Raw genomic sequence first — 25,777 nt, 5'->3', positions numbered from 1 at the left:
CCATAGATCTCTTCATTTTGCTCTCAAAGTGCACCAGATTGATGCTTTTAACTTCAATATTTAAAAAATAAATCTTCCCGGGGGAGCATGCCCCCGGACCCCCCTATGTGAGGTCCACACACAACCTATAACATAGCACTTTACCCCTGCTTACACCTATATGCCGTGAGCAGATTATCGAGCCTTCATTGTAACAGTCGCGGGTACACTGTGTATTTGCGACCGATACATTAATGGGAAACCCTAAATGTTTGAGCACCCTCTATGAAACGTCAAGCTGCCCCGCCACAGCACCCCCAAAATAAATCTCTGGCTCCGCCACTGAGCCTGCAGCCCCGTTTTGAAGAAATGTGCAGTGCAAAACAGGCTCATTGCAGCCACTAATGATAAGACACACTTTGCTAAATATCAGCATTTTCTATCTTTTCATTTTTTTGCACAGATTGAAAAGTGGCAAAGTATTATAATTTATTGTTCTAGCAAAGGGATTGCACAATTGTATTATGTATTTATTTTTTTGAGCACACAGACTTATGGAGCATTGTTTTATTATCACTGTTCTAGCAAAGTGATTTTTTTATTTTTTTGAAAGGAATGCTCACGTTCATATTGATGTATTTTAATAAATGTTAACTTGGCCCATTACGTGACTATTTGTGTTGGGGGGGCCCGACTTTTTTTTTTCTCCAAAGGGGGGGCCTGACAGAAAAGGTTTGAGAACCCCTGCTCTAGATGAACCTCAAATCTACTGCAGGTCGTTTTGGGAAAGTTTTTAAATGTTTTGAAGGTGGCAGTAATTACATCTGTGTTTGTTCTGGATTCAGCGTTATCAGCTCCCACATGCAGAACAAGCACGGCCCGAGTCCAATTGTTGCTAATCTCCTGCATGGCTGTTATTTGCTTATCATAGTCTTAATTGGTGTAAACCTTTTAGATTTTCGTGTTTTGTATGACTGTGTGGGCAATAGCGCCTGTTGCACTGGGCTTTTTGAGCTAGAGTTAGTTTTTATTAAGAGCTAACCTACTGTCATTTTTCTAAAAGGTCTGTCATTATAAGCAAATCTTGCAGGGGCGATCTTTAAATGTAACTTGTTCGTAATAATCACTCCTGAAGCTAACCCTGAAAATCTGCTGTTGGTGTCCTAACTCTTTCTTATCTCTTGCCTTTCAGTTATGTGGCTGCGGGCTGCTGGGCGTGGGCATCTGGCTCTCTGTGTCGCAGGGCAGCTTCGCCACCTTCTCGCCCTCATTCCCCTCACTGTCCGCTGCCAATATGGTCATCGCCATCGGAGCCATCGTCATGGTAACGGGCTTTCTCGGCTGCCTGGGTGCCATCAAGGAGAACAAGTGCCTGCTTCTGAGCGTGAGTTCAATTTACATACCTACGCAATGTCCCATTATAAATAAGACACCCTCAGACGGCTTTCTTCTTATAAATACATTGACACACTGCGAGTCCTCTCTCACTGTTTCTCTCCTCCTTTGAGTATTTTCACATTCCCCATGCAAATATTGACGGAAATGTCTTGTGGAGACAGCCTCTCACATATGTGTCTACACACCCACACACACTGGTCACAGGCCAGTGAGAACTCAGCGGTGTATCTGTGTTTGTCTTCCGGCGTAGGTAGGCGACTGACAGGACGGGTTCAGTCTGCATTGTGTCAAACCTCAGGGACTCTCATGGAAAATTAAAGCTGAGCAGTGTGAATCTGCCATTCTGCAAATGAACACCAACGCATTTGTGTCATTCCAATGACTCTGGACACATCCCAGAGAAAGAGCTGTCAGTCAAGAGGCCTTTTGTGTCACCAACAAGGTTGAATTACCAAATGTACAAAGCGCGCTGAAAGCTCTTGATATTTCTGAGCTCAATATTGGGGAAGTTCTATTATTCCTTACAAAGTCTCCTCATTGCACTTTTGTCGCATAGTTGTACAGGTGTTTTATCTTGAGCAAGTTAATTATAAAAGTTCAACCAATGGAATGAAGTTAGCACTGCGAAAAAGGAAAGAAAGGGAAACTTTTATGAGAAGTGGAGTTGGGGCTCTTGGTACTTAACATCACAGACAGCTCAATCCCTTGAAGCTCCGGCATCAGTCAAAAGCTCCATCGAATCCTGAGTGTTCGACATGGCTTCCTCCACCTGCCTAACAGGTGTGAAGCAGCGAGAGGAAGAGAGCAGAGGGAAGGGGGAGGGTGGGCACGTGAAGGAAAGATTTAAAAAATAGCAACTTAATGGAAAATGTTGACGTTTTTATGTTTCTCATTAAGTCTCTTTTGACATCTGTGTGGCAGCTTTTCACATTTAGCCTCGATAATTCTTTAATGCAAAGGTGTATGCAAGTCATTGTTGTTCTTATCCCCAGTCCATCTGTCCCGCTCAATACACCCTTGGGTGTGTGTGGTGGGGGAGTGCAGGATATATAGAAACATCAGAGTGGGTTTAGATCTCCCGCAGCAAACAGATCTGAGCATCTACCTTGAAACATTATCTCTGAAGATACACTGCGGACAACTCTCTCTGGATTAGCAATATTCAAAGGCTAGACATCCTTTGCGGTACATTTTCAGTCTCTCTTTTTCGCTGCCAAAAAGTGTTTACTGATACAAATTTTAGCGCAAAAAAAAGTGGGAGAGAGAACACTGAAATATCTGGCTGAAGCTCTTTAAAACCTCAAAGTGTGAATTGCTAGCAAATTAGAACATACACACAAAGCTGTGTGTGAATAAATACAGACACCTTCTCACTTTATGCCATCAAAGCACCACCAATTTAGTGTACAGAAGCTGCCCCTTTCAGCGCCAGTAGAATGTGACAAACCAACTGTGAAGTGATAACAGCAATACGCTGAACTGGCAACCCAGATAGTCGACTAACAGCAAACTGTTGTTCATTTGGGCCTTGACACAAATAATAGTCTAAGCGCTAAATAAATTGGGTTTTCCAGAATCTGGGTTTGTGCACAGCCTCATCCCATGCTGTGCAGAAGAGCTTGCTAAATATTGAGCTGAAGTGGAGTCAAGTAGGGTGAGGACAACAGTAGATGAGATGCAAGGCTGTGTTGGGAAAGAATCTGGTTTATTAAGCCTTATTTCCTTCCTCTCACACGTTCACATGCCCTCCAGCACTTACAGTAGATTCCCCTTTTTTCTTCCCACCTTTTTCTTAATCTCTATTTTCTGTCTTTCATTATCTTCTTTAAACTCTTTGTTTTACATTCACACATTCCCTGCACACTAGCTGAACATTTGCTGTAGTTTAAAATATTGAAAATATGTTCATTTTCTTTCTTGCCGCTGGTAATCAGTTGGATTAGCTTACCACAAACACAGGAACTGGTAGCAGCACCCCAAGAGCTCACTTATTAAAACATTACATCTTGTTTGTTTAAGTGGAAGGCTTTTTTTTGGCAGCGTGAAGATATCCTGGAGTTTTATTGTCAGTTAGATTATCACGCAACCAACAGAGACTCAAGTCTAGCAAATTAACCCCATAAAATTACGTGTCTTTATTGCAATTTGCATAGATTTAGCAGACAAGATATATAGTATTAATTAGTGAAATGTAGTGGTGCTGATAGGCCCATTTCATTACCCTTGGACTAAGTCAAACTAGCTAGCTAGCTAAACTACGCTAACATAGTTTCATGTTAACCATACATGAGTATCATCTAACTATTGAGAGAGCATTATGCATATTTTAGAACTATTCCTTTACCCTAAATTGACTTTATTTGACGTGAGAGTATCAATAAAAAGCTCTTTTAATCACACAAGCAGAGACTTTTGAAAAATGTGTGTTAACTTCATGTCCGGTCGCACAGAGACTCTCGGATATAATATTCAACATGTTTTTATCAGCATTAGTAGGTGGATCAACACTACTGTCAAAGCCATTTTAAATCAAGCCCCCCTTCCCCTCTCTCTGTCTGACAGTTCTTCATTGTCCTGCTGATAATCCTCCTGGCAGAGCTGATACTGCTCATCCTGTTCTTCGTGTACTCAGATAAGGTAAGTTCATTTGGTTTACCATGTTATGGATGTTAAAGCTAATGTATGGTATTGTTGCTCTTCACTCTGTAACATGTTCTTTATGCCTACCAGCATATTGCTACAGCTTATCCCTAAGGTGTACAGTACATGCAATGCCTCAGCTGTCAGGCGTACATTCATGTCTTAAAGCGAACAGACGCACAAAAGCACACACAACTACACAAAATAATATAAGGTGTTAGTGTGATGAACTCTCTTCTCCAGTTGCTTCTGGGTATCTCAGTTCACTCTGTTTTCTGTGGTTGTTTCTCATGCAGGAGGCTGAATATCTTCACTCAGCCATTAACCCTGTAGTCAAAGGTTAGGCCATAAAATGCAGCCAAATCCCACCAGTTGGCTCCCTGTAATTGGCCCCAACCACATTTCCCATGACCCCCACATGGGCTTGAGTCAGGTGAATGTCTGTGTGGTTAAAACAGATGACGATATGTAAAGCTGTAGAGACTTTCAACAAACAGACTCTTCTCCATGTGTCATCACATAGACAAATGTTTAAATTGTAACATGACAAATGTCTTGTGCGGGAATAGCACTCAAGACTTCTATCTGTTTTCAAGGACACGTCGTAGATAGATCCGTCTATTTACATTATCTTGATGCCGCCCGGCCCGTGGGGCACGAGCTAATTCTCGCTCATTTGTTCTGAGGTTATTGCTCAAACTTAGTCTCTCAGGCAGATAAAGGAATTCATTTAGCAGCCAATCCATTCTCAGATTCAGCTCAGGTCTCGGAGGCAAACTCTGTCAGGAGTAAATATGTCTGTTGCCTTATCTCCAAAATATTACAGGCTTAACTTTGGAAAAAAAATAAACTCCAAAACCTGATATGGAATTTAAATGGAGACACCCTTGACTTCACGGCAGCGCTTTTCCACTGCCTGTGAAGTTTGGAAAAGATAGCCAAGTGGGTTGAGAGTTTATTTAATGTCAAATCAAATGAGTGTGCATTAGTACGGGGGAGGGCATTAGTCGGGTAGAACTGCCTCATTCACACCAGTGAATTGCAACCATATTTTATGTTTCCCTCATGTTGCCAAATGACAGTGTTTATCCTGGCTTAGACTTAATGGGATGTGAAACCACCATCGCAATCCAAATATATTTCCCTTTATTGGTCTTCAAATGTCATTGAAAAGAAAAGTAATAGAAGCAAACTACTGTATATCTTATTGGAGATGGCATTTTTACACGGCCTCCAAATAAGACATCCTGCCAATTTCAGGGAATTGTATGACGTCAGTGTTTTTCAGACTGCATTATATGTCAGGAATGTCAAGATTGGTTGAAGGACAGTATGTGTCTGTCACGCAAGACCTTCAGACATTGCCGTGTTTTTTTCCCCTTCCTCTTGACTTGCCTCTCCCCAGTGAGATATAGTATGCTGTGTGAGGCTCTCCTCATCCTATGCTACAGGCTGTGATCAGAGGAATCACTAATTCACTTCTCCTGTTTGATCTTCTAATCACAAGGCATTTATTAACAAGTCTGGATGACACAAAGTAGTTGGCAGCTTTTGAATGTGTTTCGGCGCGTAAAACAGATATTTTAGTCTTTCAAATGGGTCATCTTAAAATCATGAGTGACGCCTCTGCAAACTGTGATCTTTCCGGGCGACAAGCTGTCGACGAGATGTGGGAAAGAAACGAACATATAGTATCTGGTTTTGCCCGTGGAACACATTTTTTCGCAGCTTTCATTTAGTCACACTTTCTTCCTCTCCTTATTTCTGCATTTCCACCAGTTTAATCCTACTTAAGAGCTTCTGCTCTTTCTTCTTAATGGTAGTCTTACCTCCAGGTATGTGTAGGTAGCCCCTCTTTCCATCCAAAGCCCAGTAGTGTTAAGCTCTCTGATTAAATGCCATGTAGAGGCCGTGGTATAATAAAGACAGGCCCTGCAGTTAGCAAGCAGCTGACTACAGCAGATGGCTGGGCCACAACCCAGATTACAGCCATCCGTCTTAAATGCAGTGACCTCATTGTTACTGCCTCTGCCGGCCAAACACGCCGAGCTGAACACCAGTGAAGGTTTTCTAGCTCAGAATTAGAAAGCAGAAACTGGTAAGCACAAATGGGAAGCACCATGTGCTAGGGGCTATAGGGAGAAGGAGAACATGCAGAGGTGGAGGTTGATACAGGTGAGAAGAAAAGGGAGGTGAGATATCTACTGTATGGCAGGGAAGGAAAAGAAGATAAATGTGTAAGGGACGGAAGGTGTTAGAGGAAAGAGGAAGAACACATCATTATTGTGTAAAGGGAGGGCAAAAGTGAGGTGAGGTGTCCCTGCATCTTTTCCTGTAATTTAAGCCAGAGTCAAGAAAAAGTCATGGAGCAAGAATTAAGGTTAATTACAAAGGTCACTAGAGACAGTTTTTTTGTATAAACTCCTAGCAATATCCAGAGAATCAGCACTTTGTCCCACATTTCTTCAATCATACATGTATCGCACAACAGTAGATTGCCCTTCTTAGAAGCCGTCTCACTTACTGGAAATACTACATTTGGTTTAGGTAAGGGTTAGGTAGATTGTGCAGAATGCAGGAAGGGTTACATTAAGGGTCTGCCCTACAGAAAGAGGCTCCGAAATCGCGTCGTCACTTTAGTAAGACATTTCTCTTGGCATCTTAGTGTAAATAACCCTTCCTTTCACCTTTTGTTTACTCCTGGTTTCACAACAACGGCATTGTCATGAACAGGCCCATTTGCTTGCTACCTTTTCGTACAATGACCGGCACTATTCACACATTGGCTCGAACTTGCTATCCCCTGATTCAAAGTTCAGCGCACTATACCACTGAGCCACAGCCGCCCATGATTTATCTTAATAACAACCCAACAAACCGGCACCCATATCTAGTCATGTGTTGCATTCGTTTACAGGACGAATTATGTTCACTCCCTGGCCCAGCTTTATTTATTTCCAGACCAATTACAGAGAAGTAGTGGGGTCTTCCCCTCGCTCTGTCGAGTGCCCTGGCCTCAGGCTCCCCGGCACAGGCTTGCAGAGCAACTGAGGGAATTAAGTATCCTTTTTAATGATGTGCTGTTGGGGACCTCTGGCTGTGATGCTGTTTCTCTCCACATCATTTATTACACTTTCCGGGCAGTTAGCTAACGCACTTGTCCAGTTGAGCAATGAGAGCAAGAGTAAAATATTGTTAGATTCCGTTCTCAGGGTACTCGAGAGTCAAAGGATGTGAACATTGCCCTGACAATATACATTTGACCCAAGACGTATTATGAAATAGAGTTTACTTTGATCACCTTGGAAAGAGGAACCATTACATTGAATGTAACACATGTGGTGTAGAAAAGAAGGTTGGTGTGGGTTCACATGGGCTGATCCTTCAAAAGCTAATAATGTAACAAAGGTTGGGACTAGAAGTTCAGTGTTTGGTTATGACGTAACACTTTTTTAATACTGTTGTTAAGCTCACTGAAAATAAGCACAACAGAGAGTGTAGTCTGACAATAAAGACAAATAAGTGACAATTTGTTCAGAAAGATGGAATCATTTGGAGACTTCATAAAATGATTCATGTTCAAAGACTGGATGTGAGATTAAAGCGAGGAGAAAAGGTGAGAAGAAAAGGGAATACAAATTGGCAAAAGAGTAGTCCTGCAAAGTGGAAATGTGGAATAGCTACAATCCTCTTTTTTACTGTAAATACCCACACGATGTATGCCTATTCCTCGCTGTACCATTGGCAGGATTCTAAAGCTTAGTTGCTTTTATGGAAAAGATTCCACACATGTTTAGGCTAAGCTACCTTCTAGAACAAGTAAGCAGCTAGCCGGTGAACACAGTGGATCATAGAGAAATGACAGAGATAACTCCAAAAATACTGCACTAGTATCTGAACACATACATGTAAATTGATTTAACAATCCGGACTCAAATATGTATATATGTTCATTTAATTCATTTCTTGTTCTAACAGTTACTTACCTGTATATAATTTGTTTTTTATTGTGAATCTGTACTGTCCTGATGTTCGCTCTCACTCTGTTGCTCCTTAGGCTGGTGCCCCACGGGAACGCATACGGCAGAACGCATAGGATTAACGCAATCGCAATCGCAAAAAAGCTTCCGTCCACACGCAATATACACCGGATAGTGTCTGTTCACACGAGACAGCTCCGTTTAGCTCCAACCACTGGAAAAAGCTGCAGTACATATGCCGAGCCTGTACGTGGCGCTGTAACTTCCTCCACAAAAAGCAGCGAAGAAGCATGGTTGTCATGGTTGCCCTTCTGTTTATTCACCGTGGTGGGGGCCGAGGGAACCGGGCAGAGTTTTTCGCCGGTCAATGTGTGTTGAAGTTTAAATCTTCCGGACAAAATTATAAAAGTGCCGGTCAAAGGTCTTCTTTGTTATTTATTAAGCTTGAATAACGACTATATATAATAATAAAATACATGGAGCCTGTCTCTTTTCCCTCTCTTCTGACAGCGTCAGTGTCTGTCTCATGCAGCAGCCGATCCAGTAATGAGTGACCCGGCCGACAGTAAAAAATAAACATATTTATAACTAGTTTAGGTAGTTTGAGAGGTAGGCTAATTAAAATAGCTAAGGGTGATGATCTGACTTGAAGTGTGTGTTTTGCTCCAGCTGCATCACAGCGGGAGGAGCTGCGTGTCTCCGTCCTGTCAGATTAGACTTCACTCGCGTTTATGTCCATATCGAGATAAAGATAAATAATCTGAATCCAGTGTGCAGTGTACTTTGACGCGGGGGTGAGCAGCAGAGGTGGGGAGAGGCGGGGCTATTGCGTCATCATTATCACAAAATGATCGTATAGAGGCGATCACGGAGCTGTTGGACCCCCCAGAGCGCTCCGTTCCCAGATCTATCCACCTTTGGACCCGTTGTCGTTTGAGGGGTCCGTTTCTATCGTTTCGTTACGGCCTCGTGTGGCAAAAAGGGCTATACGCAAGAGAAATATGCGGATACAACCCGTTTTCGTTCCCGTGGGGCACCAGCCTTAAACTCCTGAATTTCCCAACGGGGATTAATAAAGGTCCATCTTATCTTATCTTATCTTATCTTATCTTATCTTAAAAACCAGAGCTCACAGGAGGGTGAATCCTGAACTTGTGCACCAAATGGAAAGCCACATGTCTGAGAATAAATGATACTGCTGTTTAGTATCTGCTGGATGTGTAAATAATTTAAAACCTTTGTCACTTTCACTTTAGCAATGTCTGTTGTGCCTCAAATGAACAAAAAACCATCAGCTATTGTAGGTTTAAATTAAGACATTTTCTGGTGTTGGTTTATTGTTAGTCAAGATGTTGTATACATTATGCCTTGGGTCTCCCTCAGTGTTGTATAGCAGGCTCCAGTCGGTGTGCAAAAAAGTGGCAGAACGTAGTCACGCTAAAACAAATTATACTAAAAGTACAATTTTTCTCATTTCACAGAAGTTTCCTTTAGTCTTATTTTCTCTGAGTGGTAATTTGTTTACTGCACCTCCTGGATAGTCTTTTGTTACAATTGTTCTTTGGTGAAATTGTACTGCTGAGACTTTAATTCATTTGGAATTAAACTGTAAAATCGTTTGTAGATTGTAATTGCTCAAAGTGATGAATAACAGTTGGGTAAAACTTAATAAAACTCACACAATGCTCTAATTGCTCTTCCATACACACATTACAACACCTACTGCAAACAAGCATTGCTTCCTGGTGTTTTGTGAGAAATTCAAACTGCCTTCTGAGACACCCGTTGTTAGCCAGTCATCCTAGGAGGCAAAACAAATGAGAAAGAAATACAAAAGAATCAACTCCAGGGTACAATAACATGTCTCTACACTTGTTACTCCGTGGCAGATTAGTCACCTACACAGACGTGACCTTTGCTGTCGGGAAAACAAACAGGAACATTGGATTGAAAGTGCAAATTCAACATTTAAACGGCAACAAAAACATCCGATCCTTCCGAATTGTTTTAATGGAATCAGTCGGCTCAGTAATGGCTGTGTACTCAAGTAATGAGTCGGGAGTATCCATGTCTGCACACTGACAGGTCCCAGTGTACCTGCTCCCCGGAGTGTTCACACGTCACTGGATCTGGGCCCAATCTGACAGTAGGGAGTCTTTGCACTGGAAATATGAATGTGTCCGTGCCTCTGAGATAAAACCCAAAAATATGCTTTTGAGATTTTGGTAACATTTAAATCATTGTATTGCTTAAATCTTAAAAGAAAAAGAAATACAGATGAAGAACCACTTTAATACCTTGCCATTTGGCCATTTCTGGCTAGTGGTATTGTATTATTACTGTGTCCCAGATGATAGGCAGGCTGGTGTTTATCAGACAATCCAACACCCACTCTCTGTTCTCAGCTTTTGTGCAAAATTACAGAAAAAACAGACCAATTTGACTAGAAAGCCCATTCAATCCTCCGCCCTGTCAACCTGCACATGTGGGCTGTTTCTCTGCCTTTCTTTGACTGCTCTGTGTTCACCGTCCTTCCTGAGCTGAACCCTTAAGATTGATGTGATGAATGTGCTGTCCTGTATTGCTGAGCGTGGACTTGGTCTGCCCAGAGGAAAGCACAAGCTTATCTATGTAATGAGGAATATGAGTCGTGTCTCAAGGTTTCGTCAATATGCCACACTGAAAGGAATTGAACTCATGCCCCGTGGCCGCTTTCATATAAAAGTTATCAGGAGTTAGATCTATTATTTGTAAAGTATTTCCAGGAGCAGCAACCTAAGCTTCAGTCAAGAAGTTCCTCATCAGAAGAAATAGGCTAATACAACAAAGAATGTGTGTGTTTGTGTGTTCCTTTCGCAAGGAGAAAATGGGTCAGAGTGTTGCATGATCAAATCCCTCTTTGCTCTGCAGTCATTTGTCTGCCTCTCGTTAGCGGTAAATCTAGATCATTAAGTTTCATTTCAGGCTGTAACAAAGACTTCCACACATGAAAAAGAAGAGATTCAAAGACTTATTGGTGACTAGGAAGATGATTTTTATTGTAGTAGGGGGCTCTCCTTTGCTCTCTAGTGACTGTGTTAGTGCAAGGATTCAGTAATGAGCGAGCAACACATATAGATGGATGGAGAGGAGAAGCGTAGATGGAGAGGAGAAGATGGAGAATAGAAACAGAGGCAGAGAGGCAGAGATTTATGATGCTGCTCTTCATCTCATTGTCTTGCTCTAGAACAGATATGGAAGCCCTTCGGCCTGAGGAGGAATAAGCAGATGATGCTCCTCTTCATCAGCACAGTTACTGAGCGAGAAAGAAGAATGTGATTTAAAACGAAACTAATCTTATTTCAAAGGTTTTGAATATGTTTTGAAATTGGTTTTGCATGATTAATGATTACTAAAGCATTTTATTGCCAGGGAAACTTTAATTACACTGTAAAAAAATCATCTGTTCGACTTTTATGTTTAATTCAGCAATTACTTTTCTTGTGCCATTCAGCTGAGAGAACAGGGTTTTGAGGGGGTTTTTTCTTCCAGCATTTGAGTTACTGAATCACTTCATTTGAAGCTTAATCTATTTCCTGTACGATCAAAGGGTGTTGAAAGTCTCCCGTATACAGTCCCGTGTACAGAGTGCGGAGCTAAACAGGTATTTAACCAAGTGACATTATAACTGTAGAACATTTATATGTTGTAAAAAATAGGCTGACTTCTACCAAGCTGCGTCTGTCATTATTTTGAATAGCAGGGTATACTGAGCTGCATCCAAGCGATGTCTAGTTGAACACCAGTCCTCCCTCTCTGAGTAAAGAAATGAAAGAAAAGCTAAAAACACCTTGTTGTGTCGGGCTGTGACAGCCGTGATACAGCTTCTCTTATTATACCAGATTCTTAACCAGTCTGAGGCCTTAAGCTTCAACTATTAAAGCAAATGTGTTCTTTTTATTGCAATATAACTTCTGAAGATGTACAGCAAGGTTCTGGCAATGCATGTCATTTTTCCAGTAGTAATTACCCAGTATCTGAAGGGACTCTCAATCTGTCCTGGCAGTTAGCAAATCCCCACGGGCGGAGCGAACTGCAGGGGAACTAAAGCTCTGATTTTTTATCTCATTAACACTTCCGATGAGATATTAATCTCCATCAGACATGGCACCACCCTGAGCATATTGTTGCTGTTCAGTCAAGAGGAAAATGATTTGCTGCTGAAGGGCATGTTGAAACAAAGTGTGTTTAGCGAAGCAACACATGACATGTCAGAACTGAAGTAGTCGTGCACAAGTCCGAGACCCCTTAGCAGGGTTATTTTCAGATAACAAGAAAAAAGTTGCCTGTCACAGAGCTGCTGTCGTTTTCCACTAATTTGTTGGTATTCAGTGGTATTGTCTTTCTTCACATTCTAGTAACTGTCAAACCCTGCTATTGTACCTTTTTCATCGTGTTCATGAAGAACAAATCCACCATCAATCCTTGAAAAACACTTAAAAGCACTTTGCTACCATCGCTATTGTATACATCTGTGAGAAAGACATTTAACATGAAGGCGCTGTAACAAACACTCAAGCTGCTTCATCTTAGTGTGCATAATAGATGCCATAGTTTTTTCTTCTTCAAACAAACCCTTCAAACCATGGTCTCTAACTAAGGTTGATGTTTTTTTTCTTCCCCAGGTGAGTGAGAACGCCAAGCAGGATCTGAAGGACGGTCTGGCTCTCTACAACTCAGAGAACAACATCGGCCTGCGAAATGCCTGGAACATCATCCAGGCAGAGGTAGGCAGACCACTCACCGTGCTTTACATATTAGAAACATTAGCATGAATGTTCAATCGTAACACTGATGGTAATACATAAATGCAAATATTCAAGCTAATGTATTTCCTGGCTTGGCTTTAATGCAGCACTAAAAGTCCAAACTAGCTGTTGAAGTATGCTTCGCTCTATTATTGCAGTCCTCTTAAGCAAATGGAATAATTACAAAAGTTGTGGCATTAAAGTTAGTTTGAAGTCCCCACGGACTGACAGCATTAACTTATTTCGTGTCCGATGTGTGTGTGGCATTCACAGTGGAAGTGCTGCGGTGTGATAGCATACAGCGACTGGCACGAGGCCCTGAAGGAGAAGGTGGTTCCTGACCGCTGCTGCCAGGAGCATTACCAGAACTGTGGGCAAAACTCCACAAACATGTTCTGGAACAGGGTGAGTTACCATAAGCTCTGATTAATAGTATTGCATAAAGGTGTTTGTGAACAGAATTCAGACATTTATACGAAAAGAGATTCCGCTTTGTATCTTGAATAAATACAGAAATGTACGGTCCAGGATCAACGCTGAATACTGTTTGAAAAATACACAGATTCATTCTTGGTCTTGATAAAACTATGATACTATTAAAGAACTCTTCTTGGGCAGATGGGCCCAACTGGTCGCGGGGCCCCTGAGGCAGAGCTTCTGTTTGATGTGACTGTAAACATTTATTGTCGTAAAGTCATTAAACAACTACAAAGAGACTCTTACTAACTGCAAAGAGATGAAAAAGGAGTACAGAGAGAAACAAAATGACTACAAAGAGATGCAAAATGGCCACAAAGCGATGCTTCATGACTACTAAAAGACACACAACTACATCAAAGACACTTGAAACAACCACAAAGAAATGTGATACTAAGGACTCACAAATGATTCTCAAAGAGACATAAAACAACCTAAAGTTAACAGTCGTTTTGTGCGCAATTGGTCTGGAAACCTTATACATGTCTCCGTTCAGGGGCCCATTCTGTCATAATCTGTCCATCGATATAACAAAGTGGAATCATCAGCCACATCCATTTGACAGAGATTATCAAAATCATAAACATGTTATAACACTCTGTGTATCTATCTAAAGTAGAATTATACTTTTTGTCTTATTGCTTAATTCTACTCATCGGATTTGTTTCCATTATGTATGAGAGAACAGGCCCTTTTTTCAGCTTCTTGCACATTGTTCACCAATCTCCCCCCATTACATGTCTAATCTCCCATCGGTTTGGCTTTTGGTTTGTTAGCAGGTCCAAAGTAGGGGATTAAAAAGTGTAATATAATTGCCAAAATGAGAACAGGCAGACATTGAGCTGCCCCACTGGGAAAGCACAGCACTAAGAGGCTGTGTGTAATCCTGCCCAGAGGAGACGGCCACACACTACACAGTACACAGTTAAGACTCACATGCTGCCTCAGCACCCACACTCCAGAAAGGGCACCACTTTGCAGCTGAACCCAACATTAAGTCCTTCACCCCACCTCCCTGCTAGTGGGTGACCTGCGAATGAACCCAGGTCTGTATATGTTTTAAGTAAGTGCACATGTGCCCCATAAGTCTGCATATAAAAGTCATCCCTCATGGGTAATTCACCTGTTTTAACACCTCACATGGTAGTTCATTCATCCGAGGCTGTATCTCATATAGAGATACATTTTATGTGAAAAAAATGGTCATAGGTGGTTGGGTTTTTCTAGGTGACCAAACATGCTGCATCTGAAGTGACATGATTCCTCTGTCACACAGGAAATTCATATCTCTTGAGTGTTTTTTTTAACAAGATTCATTCCATTTCAGGGCTGTTTCGAGAAAGTGGAGGAATGGCTGGATGATAACAAGCACATGCTGGGAACCGTAGGCATGGTCATCTTGGTCGTGCAGGTAGTTATTTTCTCCTCCATTTTGTTTAGCTTCACTTCCATTTATTTATATATCTGGTTGCATGTGTTTGTCTCTATCTGTCTGGTAACCACATGTCTGAAAAAAAAAGAGAACATTGTGCATCCAGTGGACTTTTTTGCCACCATCTTCCACTGAGAGTTATGAGGTCTTTGCTCAGGGTGCATTCTGGGCACCCATACATCTTGACCAAGTCCCTGTCTTCTGCATTCTGGTCTTGTCTGAGAGAATCAAAGCTACCTGGCTTTGTGCCATGCAGGCTGGAGCAACCATTAGAAGATAGGACATAGATACTTAATATGGAGGACCAGGTAAAGAATCACAGATTAAAGGCATAGTAGGGAAGAGTGATAGATATTCCTTCTAAGATATCATTTCTCTTTTTGTCCTAAAATCTGTTTTATATCTTGTACGGTAAGCTTTTCACTGCCTTTGCAGTTCATTCTCCACTTACTTGGAGGTTTTGTCCTAAAAGTGTCTGCTAAGTGAACAAAGCAAAGTCTACTTTCCCCTTGCGTATGCAAAAATGTGACTCCTGGAGTGTTTTGCATTTTGTGCTTTTTTGGTCCAGACTGGCAAAGTAACTGTACAGACATTTGCTAGATCAAATGCGACAACTCTGTGTGTAAAGAAAGTGTGTGTGTGCACAGTTTGTGTCACAACTTAGACTCTGACTGATTTCAGAACACATCAGGAACTCCAGTTTCTGTAATATTCCTCCAGTCTCTCTCCTTCTCTTGTGCGTCTGTGATTTTATGAAATGGAGAAATAAAGCCCCGGGAGAGGCGTGAAGTTTGAGATGAAGTTGAAACATCTTTATGTCTTGGGTTCGGGTCCAGAAACAGCCACCTGGAGGTTGTCTGTCTATATGACTAGCAGGCTAATGCAAACCTGGATGTTCTCCAACCCCACAATAGATGGATGCTTTGATGGGCGTACAGGTCTTTTCTTTAGTTTGCGGCGCCTTAAGTAAATGTCTTCACATCCTTTCTAACAGAAGCCATCTGTTGTACACCAGGTGCATGTAATCTTTTCTTGCATCTACCTTACATTGTTGGCTATATTTTGCCTTATATTTTTTATATTTCACACATTCAGCTCTATCTCATACAAACAGAAGCTCTCTTGTTTGTGGGACTTCAACCTGCTGTCCTTGCAACCTTTAAAGCAACACGCCAAAATGTAATTTAATGCTCACTTGTCAACTGTTCATTCGAATGCAGTAAGTTTTACCAAATTTCCAGGAAATCTGCACTGCCTTTTAACTATTGCCAAAGATGATGAACGTGATACAAATCAAGTGTGTCCCTTAAGGGGACCTATCTTGCAAAATGCACTTTTTGATGTCTTTTATACATAAATATGTGTCCCCGGTGTGTCGGAGAACTCGCGCAGCGTCAGAAAATAAAACCCTCTCTCTTTTCCTCCGCACCCAAATCTCTAAAAACGGGGCTACAACGGAGCTGATCCAGATTTGCTTCCGATATGACGTAATATCGGAAATGTAGGCTGACTTTACACCCACGGCCCAATCAGAAAAGTTACTATCAGAAACAATGCCCGACTGTTTTGGACGTAATATGGTTGGTGTTTACATTAGCATCGCTAACACTCAGAGCTAACCTGTACTGCACAGAGCATGTGTGTGAAGAAGCAGGAAATAAAAAGGAACTCACCTTGTGGTATAACCGGCAAGAGAGAAAGCCTTTGAGCTCCATACTGTTTCAGAAATAATCCTTGATAATCCATGATATGGCGTTTCGTCACCGCAGTATCTGCCGGTAGCATCTCCCGCATGAGCTCAGGCCCCTCCTTTTTTTTTGTTATCAATTATTTTCTTTTTTTAAAGCTTTATACCCCAAATCAGCACTTTTAAAAGAGGAAGTGAAATAGAGGGATATGAGACATGGCTAGAATGGGTGATCTGTTTGGTATTTTGAGCAAAATACTTCATAGACATGTTTTTTATATTTTTTTAATATATCTGAGACTTATGCTATTGCCTACAAATAGCATGATAGGTGCACTTTAAAGGGGACCTATCATGCAAAATGCACTTTTGTACGTCTTTTATACATGAATATGTGTCCCCGGTGTTCCAGGGAACTCACCAAGTGTCAGAAAACACAACCCTCTCTATTTTCCTCCATACCCAAATCTCTAAAAAAGGGGCTGCAACGGATCCGATACAGACTGATCCAGATTTGAACACTGTCCTGACGTCAGGACGGTGGCGCTATGGCTATTGGGCCAACTCCACCAATCAGGAGGAGACAGCCACGGCCATTGCCGTTCGAAAGCGCTGGAGACGCTATAGTACATATGCCAGGCCTGTAGGTGGTGCTGTTCTCACAGAATCTGCCCTTGCAGAGCAGAGCTAAAAAAAAGTGCAAATTGAGCGAAATGAGGCATGGCTAAAATGCATGATCTGTTTGGTATTTTGAAAAGAAAAAAGTATAAATATGCCTTATATAGGTATGGTCCTACACTATATTATTCAAATATAGCATGATAGGTCCACTTTAAGTTAATATTGCCCTTAGCTCAGGGGTTTAATTAAGAGCACTGCATAAAGCCTATCATGTTGTCTCCTTGCCTAAGTGTTTAGCCTCAGGCTTTCACAGTAGTTATTGTCATAATACAGCACGTATGCACTTCTCTTACAATGGCTCAAATTCACTCACATCATCATCCTTTACTCTGACTTGACAGCGTTATGTCACTGATGCTAGCTTAAACAATATGGACAGCAAATATAAAACAAAAAAGTGAAATTGGATAGAAAATGAAAATATAATATGTAGCAATAGGCGAAAACGTAGTAAAAAGCAAGTTTCGTAATGTCACCATAAGGAGTTCTTTACGATGTTGCAAGGGAAAACCCTTTGATCTTTGAGGCATCCTTAGATGAATTTCTATCCTAAGTTGTTTTATGCACACATGTTTTCATCTGCTTGAGTGACGCTTAAGTCTCATGCTTTGTGTAGACATGATTTATTTGTTCAGTCTGCTTCCATTTGTCCTTTTCGTATTTCAGCATTACTGTTTCAGCATTAGCCAGGCTCACAAACTTTATTTAAAAAAATTGGGTGGGCTGAACTTTAAATTCATGTTATTGCCATGAATCATCCCCTGCACTTTGCCTTTCCTTTTTCATGTCATGCTTTCAAGATGTGCTCCTGCTTTACTTTCCCTGCCCTCACACTTGAGTTTGCTAATCCTTGAATCGGTAATTCATTCAGAACAAGATGTCCTCGATGTAAAATGTGTGTTATGTTTTGTGATAATCCTCACAGTTATTCCTTATTATGGTTCTTGAGCTTCTGTTAAAGTACACGCCCGCAAAATGTCACATTATGCACAGTGTATCAGCAAACTTTAGCCCTCTATTCATTCATGTGAAGTTCACACTTTCCTCTCATGCTCACACACTCACGACTTTCTTCTTTCTGTCTGACACTTTCTCTTCCATGTCTATTCATTATTCTGCAAACACACAAACACAAACACAAACACACACATACACACACACACATATTCACACATACAGTAAGCACATGCAGGACAGTGACAAATATTGGCTTTCGTCTTCACACAGAATCTATTCCCACAACGCCGACTAGGCTGACATTAATTTTAATTATGCCTTATCCTCTCTGTACACACACACACACACACACACACACACACACACACGCTCTCCTCACACTGAGATCGGTGAGACGTGGGAGAGCCAAAGAGCAGACCTTTAGCTGTCAGATTTGCAGCCCTGAAGACAAGTTGGAGGACATGATGGAGATGAACATCATAAAAAGCTAATGCCCATGTCTGCAATGTTACATAATAGCCTGAGGCAAGGAGACCTGGCTCATGAATGATTTAGCCCAGCAGCATACAGTATATGACAGACTTTGGTAAAAGCCTATATGTATAACTTTATCCACAATGATTGCAGAAATCTTTGCGGTAGTTAAATATTCTTAAGCAGAGGCTGGTGATGGAGCTTTTGAAGAGTCCTGCAGGAGCGAATGTCATGCTGTCTCACTCAGACTGAATGAAGCAGACAGCAAAAACCCCTCAGTGGATGTCGGAGCTGCACAGATGAGCCACATGTAAATAATTGGGTTTGTTTTTCATTGGTCCAAACTCACTCTAAGCTGGATGTTTACCTTATACGGACCTTCATGTTTGATTGGCAGCGGCTTAAGGTAGCATTTCCTATGAAGCAGCCCTACGAATTAGGCTTTGACTGAAACTAAAGGAGGAGAATCGGTAGCTTTCCCAGGCTAATCACATCCCGCAGGAATCCCCAGTGCATTCTGTTTGCAGAAAGTCCACGTTGCGTTTTTAGCAAAGACTATGCACAGTACTCTGCCGTTTCCCTGCCATCACAACTTTGCCAGATAATGGTTTTAGGATCAGCCTTGTGACTGTGTTTGATGTAGAAGTATCAGGGGTAATGGAAACTTCAAAGAGATAGCAGGCTACTTTGATTCAGTGGCATCTCAATTTACTTCATTGACTTAATGCTTGTGCACGCTTTACATTTTCTCCATCACAAAGATTCCAGAGCTATCGTTTGAAGGGGGGAAAAAAGAGAGTGAACGAAACATGTGCCTGTGCTCCACTACAGGATTTATAGTGCATCTAAACTCAATGCGGCCAACGGCAACAACATCAAAAAGAGCACACAGAGACACATATATATACACGTACACACACATATATATATGTGTATACATGCAGACACAAATTCAATATCTTCTTCTCGTCTCCTCCACAGCTCCTGGGCATGGCCTTCTCCATGACGCTGTTCCACCACATCCACAGAACGGGGAAGAAGTACGATGCTTAGCCTTCGGGGAAGGCACCCAATGGAGAGGAGCCCCACTGCCTGATGGGATAAGACTCTGAATTAAACACCCCTGCCCCCCTCACTTTACAACCTCTTGCCCCCGCCCCCCTTACCAGACCTTCTGTACAGATTCCAGCTGTGTCCCCTCTACATTCTCCTCACCATCCATTTTGCCAAAGAGTAACACAACTGGAGGAGAAGGGACACCTACGTTTGGCAAGGAAGAGAATCCCATTGGTTGTCACTCCTCTTGAGTACTTTTCATTTCTTTTTTTTGCTTGGACTAACATTTTGCTGGAAGGAAGGATGGACTTTGAGACAATGAAGACTTTACTAATGCCCTAACGCCCCGTGGCAAAGACAACATATGAAACTGATGATACCCTCTGCCTCTTGTGGAGTTTCCTCATGTTGATAAAAGTCAAGCCCCGTTTTCACTTGTAAATGAGAAAAAGTTCCAACATGGCATGCTAGTTTTCTACTTTACTGATTTAACTGAGTTGTCAAAATGTCTTCTTTTTTTTTTTGTATGTCATGGATTCTCCTGTGGAAGTGTTGAACAGATCAGTGCAATGAGCTCTCAGATGTGTGTGTGTGGGGTTCGGTTTGACGTGACGCTGCTGTGGAGGGGGCACAGACGTGTGGGGACGATGTTTAACACTAGAACTAGGTAAAATGTACCCGTTGGCGGTTTTAGGTATACAGCGACCTCTGGCGGTTCTAGTGTTAATGTTATCCATTATTCATATTTTTTCATTCGGCTATAGAGAGTTTAGGTAAATGGAGCTTGATTTGAAGAAAGTCGTGTGTAAGCGTGAGAAATCCTCAGTGGGTTATTTATGCACCAACTTCTACAGTATCCCCTGAATAATACATTGTAATGCAAACATTTTCCTACGAACACACACTTTACGCTGCCACACAGCGAAAGTAGTCCCATTTCCTATGAGACGATACAAATGGTGTAAAATGACTGTTTATTAGGGCTCCACCGGGACTGTCAAGTGTATAGATCTGGTTGATGTAGTTTCCCCTTGGAGAAAACACACTGAAATGTGTGTGTGAGGCTGGGAATGAGCCTTATCACATTGTTCAAGTTGCAGAGGAAAACAAAATAACCGGCACATAGAAACACACAGCAAATCAAGGGCACGAGGGGCAAAAGTGGAGCAGACATGTTCTCTCCCCATCAATTGTGTTAGCGCAGGCGGCTAGAGACCCTCTCTCCTATATTTTTTGCGATTTCATCCATTTGCTCTGCCCTGCTCACTCTCCCTCTCTCTTTGGCTGTCAAATCCCCCATTGCCTCAATTTTTTTTTTTTTCACCCCAATTTTCTCCCTACATGTCAGAAAGCAATGCTCCATACGTGCACACACAATTTCTCTGCTGACATTCCAGCTCATCACGCAGTTGCTTTGGTTCAGAACCTCCCTGATTTCACGTTAGCTTCTGTTTCCTGCAGCCACAGTTGAGGGGGTGGCGGGAGTGGAGGAGGATCAAAGCTAAGAAAGATAGGTGTTGCAACATGCTCGATGTGTCTGTTTACCGCTGATTCGCTGCAGGAGGCCTGAACATCAACCGGCTTCTTAAAGACTGAAAATACTTCATCTCCTGCGGTGACTTAGAGAAAAGGCCCTTCAAGCTTATCTGCTTTAAGCATCAAACATTTTGTGAGAGGCGGTGTAAAATACTTAATTGTTAACGGATAATTTTAGCTTTTAGGCTTCATTTGGTTATGAATGGTTGCCATCAGTTATAAAATAATTTCAACAATGTGGCAAGAATTTTAACTAGGATAGCTACCAATTTATTCAACAGCAATTGAGTGCTAAACGATATCCTTCTACAGCAACAGGTTAAAGTTGAACCAGCAGTTTAAGTCATAATTTTACCTTCCAAATAAATCTGGATAATCTAGGAGTTAAAAACTGTGTAACTGCTCATGTTCTTGAGGCTGATAATCAGATTGAATAGGCTTTTTTACAGAAGAAATTCTGAGGTAGAAAAAGCATAGGTGTAACTAATACAAATGAAACGTGGCTGAATTCCATTTAGATACTTTGATTTCAGGTTCCTGGTATCACGCACAAGCCCGGAAAGTGCACCAGGATGTGAAGCAAAGATTTTTTTAGTGGCTAAATGGTGCATGGTAACACAATTTCAATATGTGGGTCATTGGGGCCGAACACACTTTTTCCCAGTGACATTCATTGGGAAAGAGATGTCTGTAAAACAGCGGATATTTATTCTTTTAAATAAATGAAGTACCCAGTGCAAAAACATTTACAGCCCTTACTTAAATCATAAGGGTGTAAAAGTTGTAAAATGTGCTCAAAGCCAAATCCAGAGCTATTTTCTCTCCATTCAATTGACTAAAACGAAATTGGCCATTAAGTTCGGATCAGAGGCGGGGCTTAAGTTAAATGCAAGTGGCACACTTTATAGACCCAGACACAGCTACTTTGGCTCTCGATGTTCAGGACAGATTGTGTTCATAGACATTATCTGTATGGGAGGGGGTGTTATGTTGCCTTCAGTCAGAGTGACATGTCAAGCTAATGTGACATTGTCATATTCTCATAAACACTTTTTGGAGCAGCTGTTGGGGTTGGCTAATTAGATTAAATCCAGTGTAGTCATTTTGGAGGGCGCTTTGTGGTGCAAATATATTTCATACTCGGAATTAAAATTTGTGCACAACAGGGGAGTGTTCTGTTTGGACTCAGCCTTTTCAGGCTTTAGCACAGGAAGACCTCCCCATTGCTCTGAAATAAGAGGATCATTTGTTTGCTGCTGTTTGAAATGGAGTAGGGAAATCATTGGGACCACATGTGACTGCAGTATCAATTGTAACTGTTGTTGCGTTGGATAAAGCCTCGAAACTTGGAAACATGAGCTAACAGGTGACACAGCATTACCCACCAACAGTTATTCCAGTTGAGCAGCGTGTTTGCCTCAAGACTATAGCATCACCTGAAGTCCTTCTGAACAGGTTTTTCTTTATTTTCTTGATAATGACTTAATCTGAGAGACACCGTTTCAGTAGGAGGTTTGTGCATCAGAAGGCAACATATTTGGGCCGCCATGTGCAGCGACCCTGCTGGCTGTGATTCACTGCCATCCCCCATATGCTTCGCCTCTTCTTGTTGTGTCCACGGGGGGAACATGACAGCTGCTGATGTACAGCGCAGGCACGAGTGGTCACATCGCCTCTGCTTGGCTGCCTCCACAAACTCTCTGCACATCCCTTATTTACTGCAGACACCCGGCACTATACAGTAAATGGCAGTATTGACACTATGGAAATACAGCTGTGCTCTTTAGACGCCTGGAGGCAGCTGCATCCTACACGCTGCAGGGGGTATTGGAGAAAATAGCTAAATCAAGTTGTGTAAATCATTGTAACCCTAGCCTAACTGCAGCCAAGATGGATATTTTCTGCCGATGTTTCGTCTGACATCGGGTAGTTAAGTGTTTAAATGCTGCTTTTAGAGAAAATAGGAGATACAAAGTAGGGGGATGAAACAAATCCAGTGTCTGTCTCCAGCTCTGACGTCATACTTCAGAGAGCCAGCCAGTGCCTCCCCCCCCCCCCCCCCCCCCCCCCCCCCAGACTGATCTGACTGCGCTGACATTTTCTCCGCCGTGTGAACTAAACTCCCTCGCAGCTCTGCCGCTGTCGACTACATTTCATGTTTTTTGTCCGAGAAAAAGTTCCTTCATGTTTTTAGAGTACAGGGATGAATGCCATTTTAACAGAAGCTGTTTAATGATGTGATTTGTTGTACATTGGTTGTCACTGTTTAAATGTCTGTTTTTATACAATATACTGTTGAATTTTCTGTTGTTGTCCATTTTAAATGGCTTTTATTATTATATTTTTTTTCATTCATGACAGAGGTTCGTCGGCGCTCATTGTAAGAACATGACACCATTAAGCATTTGTTTCTTAGAGGATTAGTCTTTGCAATGTTCCTCTACAAGGTGCAGAAAAACCGCCTTTCTGTCTTAACATCGCTTCAGGCAGTTAGAGCAATTAAGTCAGAATTGATAAAGACGGGAAATTTGGCATTTAGCATTGGGTGTGAAGCCCACAAAGGACGTACTGCACGCTTGTCGCAGGGCTTTTCTGTAATAAGACCTAGTTTAATTACATTTAGACGGGTTGGTATCATCTGCAGTATGTCTTCAAAACTGCCAGTGTAAGACCTATTTTGTATTTCTAGAGCATGATATATTAGATGACACTGTACAACACAGAGCCCATGTCACTACCGTATATCAGCCCCGGATGTAAATATGCTAATTTTACAACTGATGTAATGTACTGTTATACTTCAACTCTGACACTTGTAATCACATTTACATTGACAGTTACATTTCCATTGTGAATTGCCTAACAACCCGTGCTCTTTTCTGCTCATCAACAGACATGTTTTCCACTCATATGTTATCCATTTTCTCATGTGTCATATCTTTCCTCTGACGTGCAGCAGCAATCTGTGTATGGTTTTCATATTTGATTTGCATCTTGTAGTAAGACATGTTTCTGTCTGTGTTTGGAAAGAGTCTAAAGTATTCCCTCTTATCCATGGAAGCACTCCCAGTAAGCCACAGAGCTGGTAAAGGAAGAATGCACACGCAGTAACTGGGTTTTGTCTGCTGTGAAGAATTTTGAGACAGAAACTATTTTATTTATTTTTTGCCACATCGACATATTATTTCTGTAATCTCCTCCTAATCCTTCCTCCCCGTGCTGGAGCTGAATATCTGAGTAGTGGAAATGTATGCTCTGGAAATGGTGTGTTTGATGTTGTGTTCTGCTGGGTGGCACTATCTGATACCTGCCAGTTTGTCCTGTGAAAGCCCTCTGAACATATCTATACCAGGTGGGTGCACTACCTACTCTTTATTCTCTAAATCAACTATTTTTAAATAAAGAAAAAGAGTGTCACAAAATCCCGCCATACAGTACGCTCATTGCCTTTCATGTTTAATGACTCGATGCTTCTAATGTGTTCCCTTTTTTATGTAGCTGTCAATTATTTAGGCAGCGTTTAAAAAAGAGTTTGAGGCTGAATTCTTGGGGCGATTTGAAGACAGGACTTGGTATGAAGAGCAATGTGAAACGGCGTCACATCAGATTCCATGGTGTATTCAAAGACATAGTAGCATTGTGGCCTTCAAAGGCCTCTTTTTTTATAGAATAACAAGACCTGATGGGACTGTTGTCCTAAAGACGCTGAGATGAGCTAATGGTAGTCAGCCCGTGGAGCAGAGTTTGTTTTTTAAAGAACAAAGGAAGATGATGAAAGTAGGAACCATCTCCAATTTGTTTCTACAGCATAGAGAGAGCTGCAGAGTATTTTTGTACGAAGCTTTATCCCTTTTTTAACCTAATTGTTATCAGACCCATGTGTGATAGTGAGTTGAGTTTATTGTGCCATTTCATCCTGGCTTTTTGTTTTACATCACTGTTCCTTCTATGCAAAAATATGACCTATTTTAGCCTTTGTACAGATTATTTTGTATGAGTAACATGTACTGAAATAAAGTAAACAGAATCAACCGTGGATATATATATTTGTTCTAATTGTGATAACAGCATTTCACTTTTCTTTTATTCCCCCTCATCCTAAGCGGAAATCATTCCATTAACCTGAATTGGAAAGCTTTCATTTTGATGAGGCCGTTGAGTTTGTCCCCACTCTGCATTATTCAGCGTGTTAACCTGCAGTGGAGCTGATCTCTGCAGGTTGTTCTGCTGTTATCTGTTCCCAATCTGTCGTGTTGCCCGGAGTAAACCCGCTATCTTTTTAAATGCAAGGCAGCAAATCTTTTCAGACTTTGTCAGCCTGTTTTGACATCAATTCAAATGGAGAAACAGCATGACTAATGCGGCTGCAGGCTTACTGTAGCTTCATACTGTTTGTTCAAACTTAGTTAACTGAAAAGATCTTAGTGAATGTCCCTTCTGAAGAACACCAGATATTAGTTGGACAATGTTGTGAGAAATATCATTGAGGTCAAATTCTTCAGAGTCTTTCAGGCTTTAGGGGGAGAGCTGAGGAATTAAAACTAATTTGGGCAAAGTTTTCTCAAAATTGGAGGATGTATTGCGGGTTATCTTGATGTCCAGATATGAAAAAGCCTGGCTTAGACGCACAAAATAAATTGAAGATAGTAAAGTATGAAAATAATAACCTCTTTACATTTGCTAAGGCCTTTCC

The 25,777-nt window shown here is 41.6% G+C and overlaps 1 protein-coding gene across 2 annotated transcripts in view; it reads left to right on the top strand.

The window, feature by feature from the left end:
* The window catches only part of tspan9a (tetraspanin 9a), a 207,372-nt gene extending 184,230 nt beyond the window's left edge, over positions 1 to 23,142 (top strand). For both annotated transcript variants that reach the window (XM_034141848.1, XM_034141847.1), the window contains 6 exons: positions 1,172 to 1,363; positions 3,940 to 4,014; positions 12,662 to 12,763; positions 13,058 to 13,189; positions 14,589 to 14,672; positions 19,474 to 23,142. In XM_034141848.1, coding sequence (XP_033997739.1) covers positions 1,172 to 1,363; positions 3,940 to 4,014; positions 12,662 to 12,763; positions 13,058 to 13,189; positions 14,589 to 14,672; positions 19,474 to 19,545 — 657 coding nt within the window. In that variant the 3' untranslated portion in view covers positions 19,546 to 23,142. The remainder of the gene's footprint in view (positions 1 to 1,171; positions 1,364 to 3,939; positions 4,015 to 12,661; positions 12,764 to 13,057; positions 13,190 to 14,588; positions 14,673 to 19,473) is intronic.
* The last annotated feature ends 2,635 nt before the right edge of the window (positions 23,143 to 25,777 follow it).

The sequence above is a fragment of the Trematomus bernacchii genome, unplaced genomic scaffold, assembly GCF_902827165.1.
Source record: "Trematomus bernacchii unplaced genomic scaffold, fTreBer1.1, whole genome shotgun sequence".
Classification (NCBI taxonomy): domain Eukaryota; kingdom Metazoa; phylum Chordata; class Actinopteri; order Perciformes; family Nototheniidae; genus Trematomus; species Trematomus bernacchii.
The sequence above is the reverse complement of the archived record's forward strand: the minus strand, read 5'-3'. Positions and strand labels throughout refer to the sequence as shown.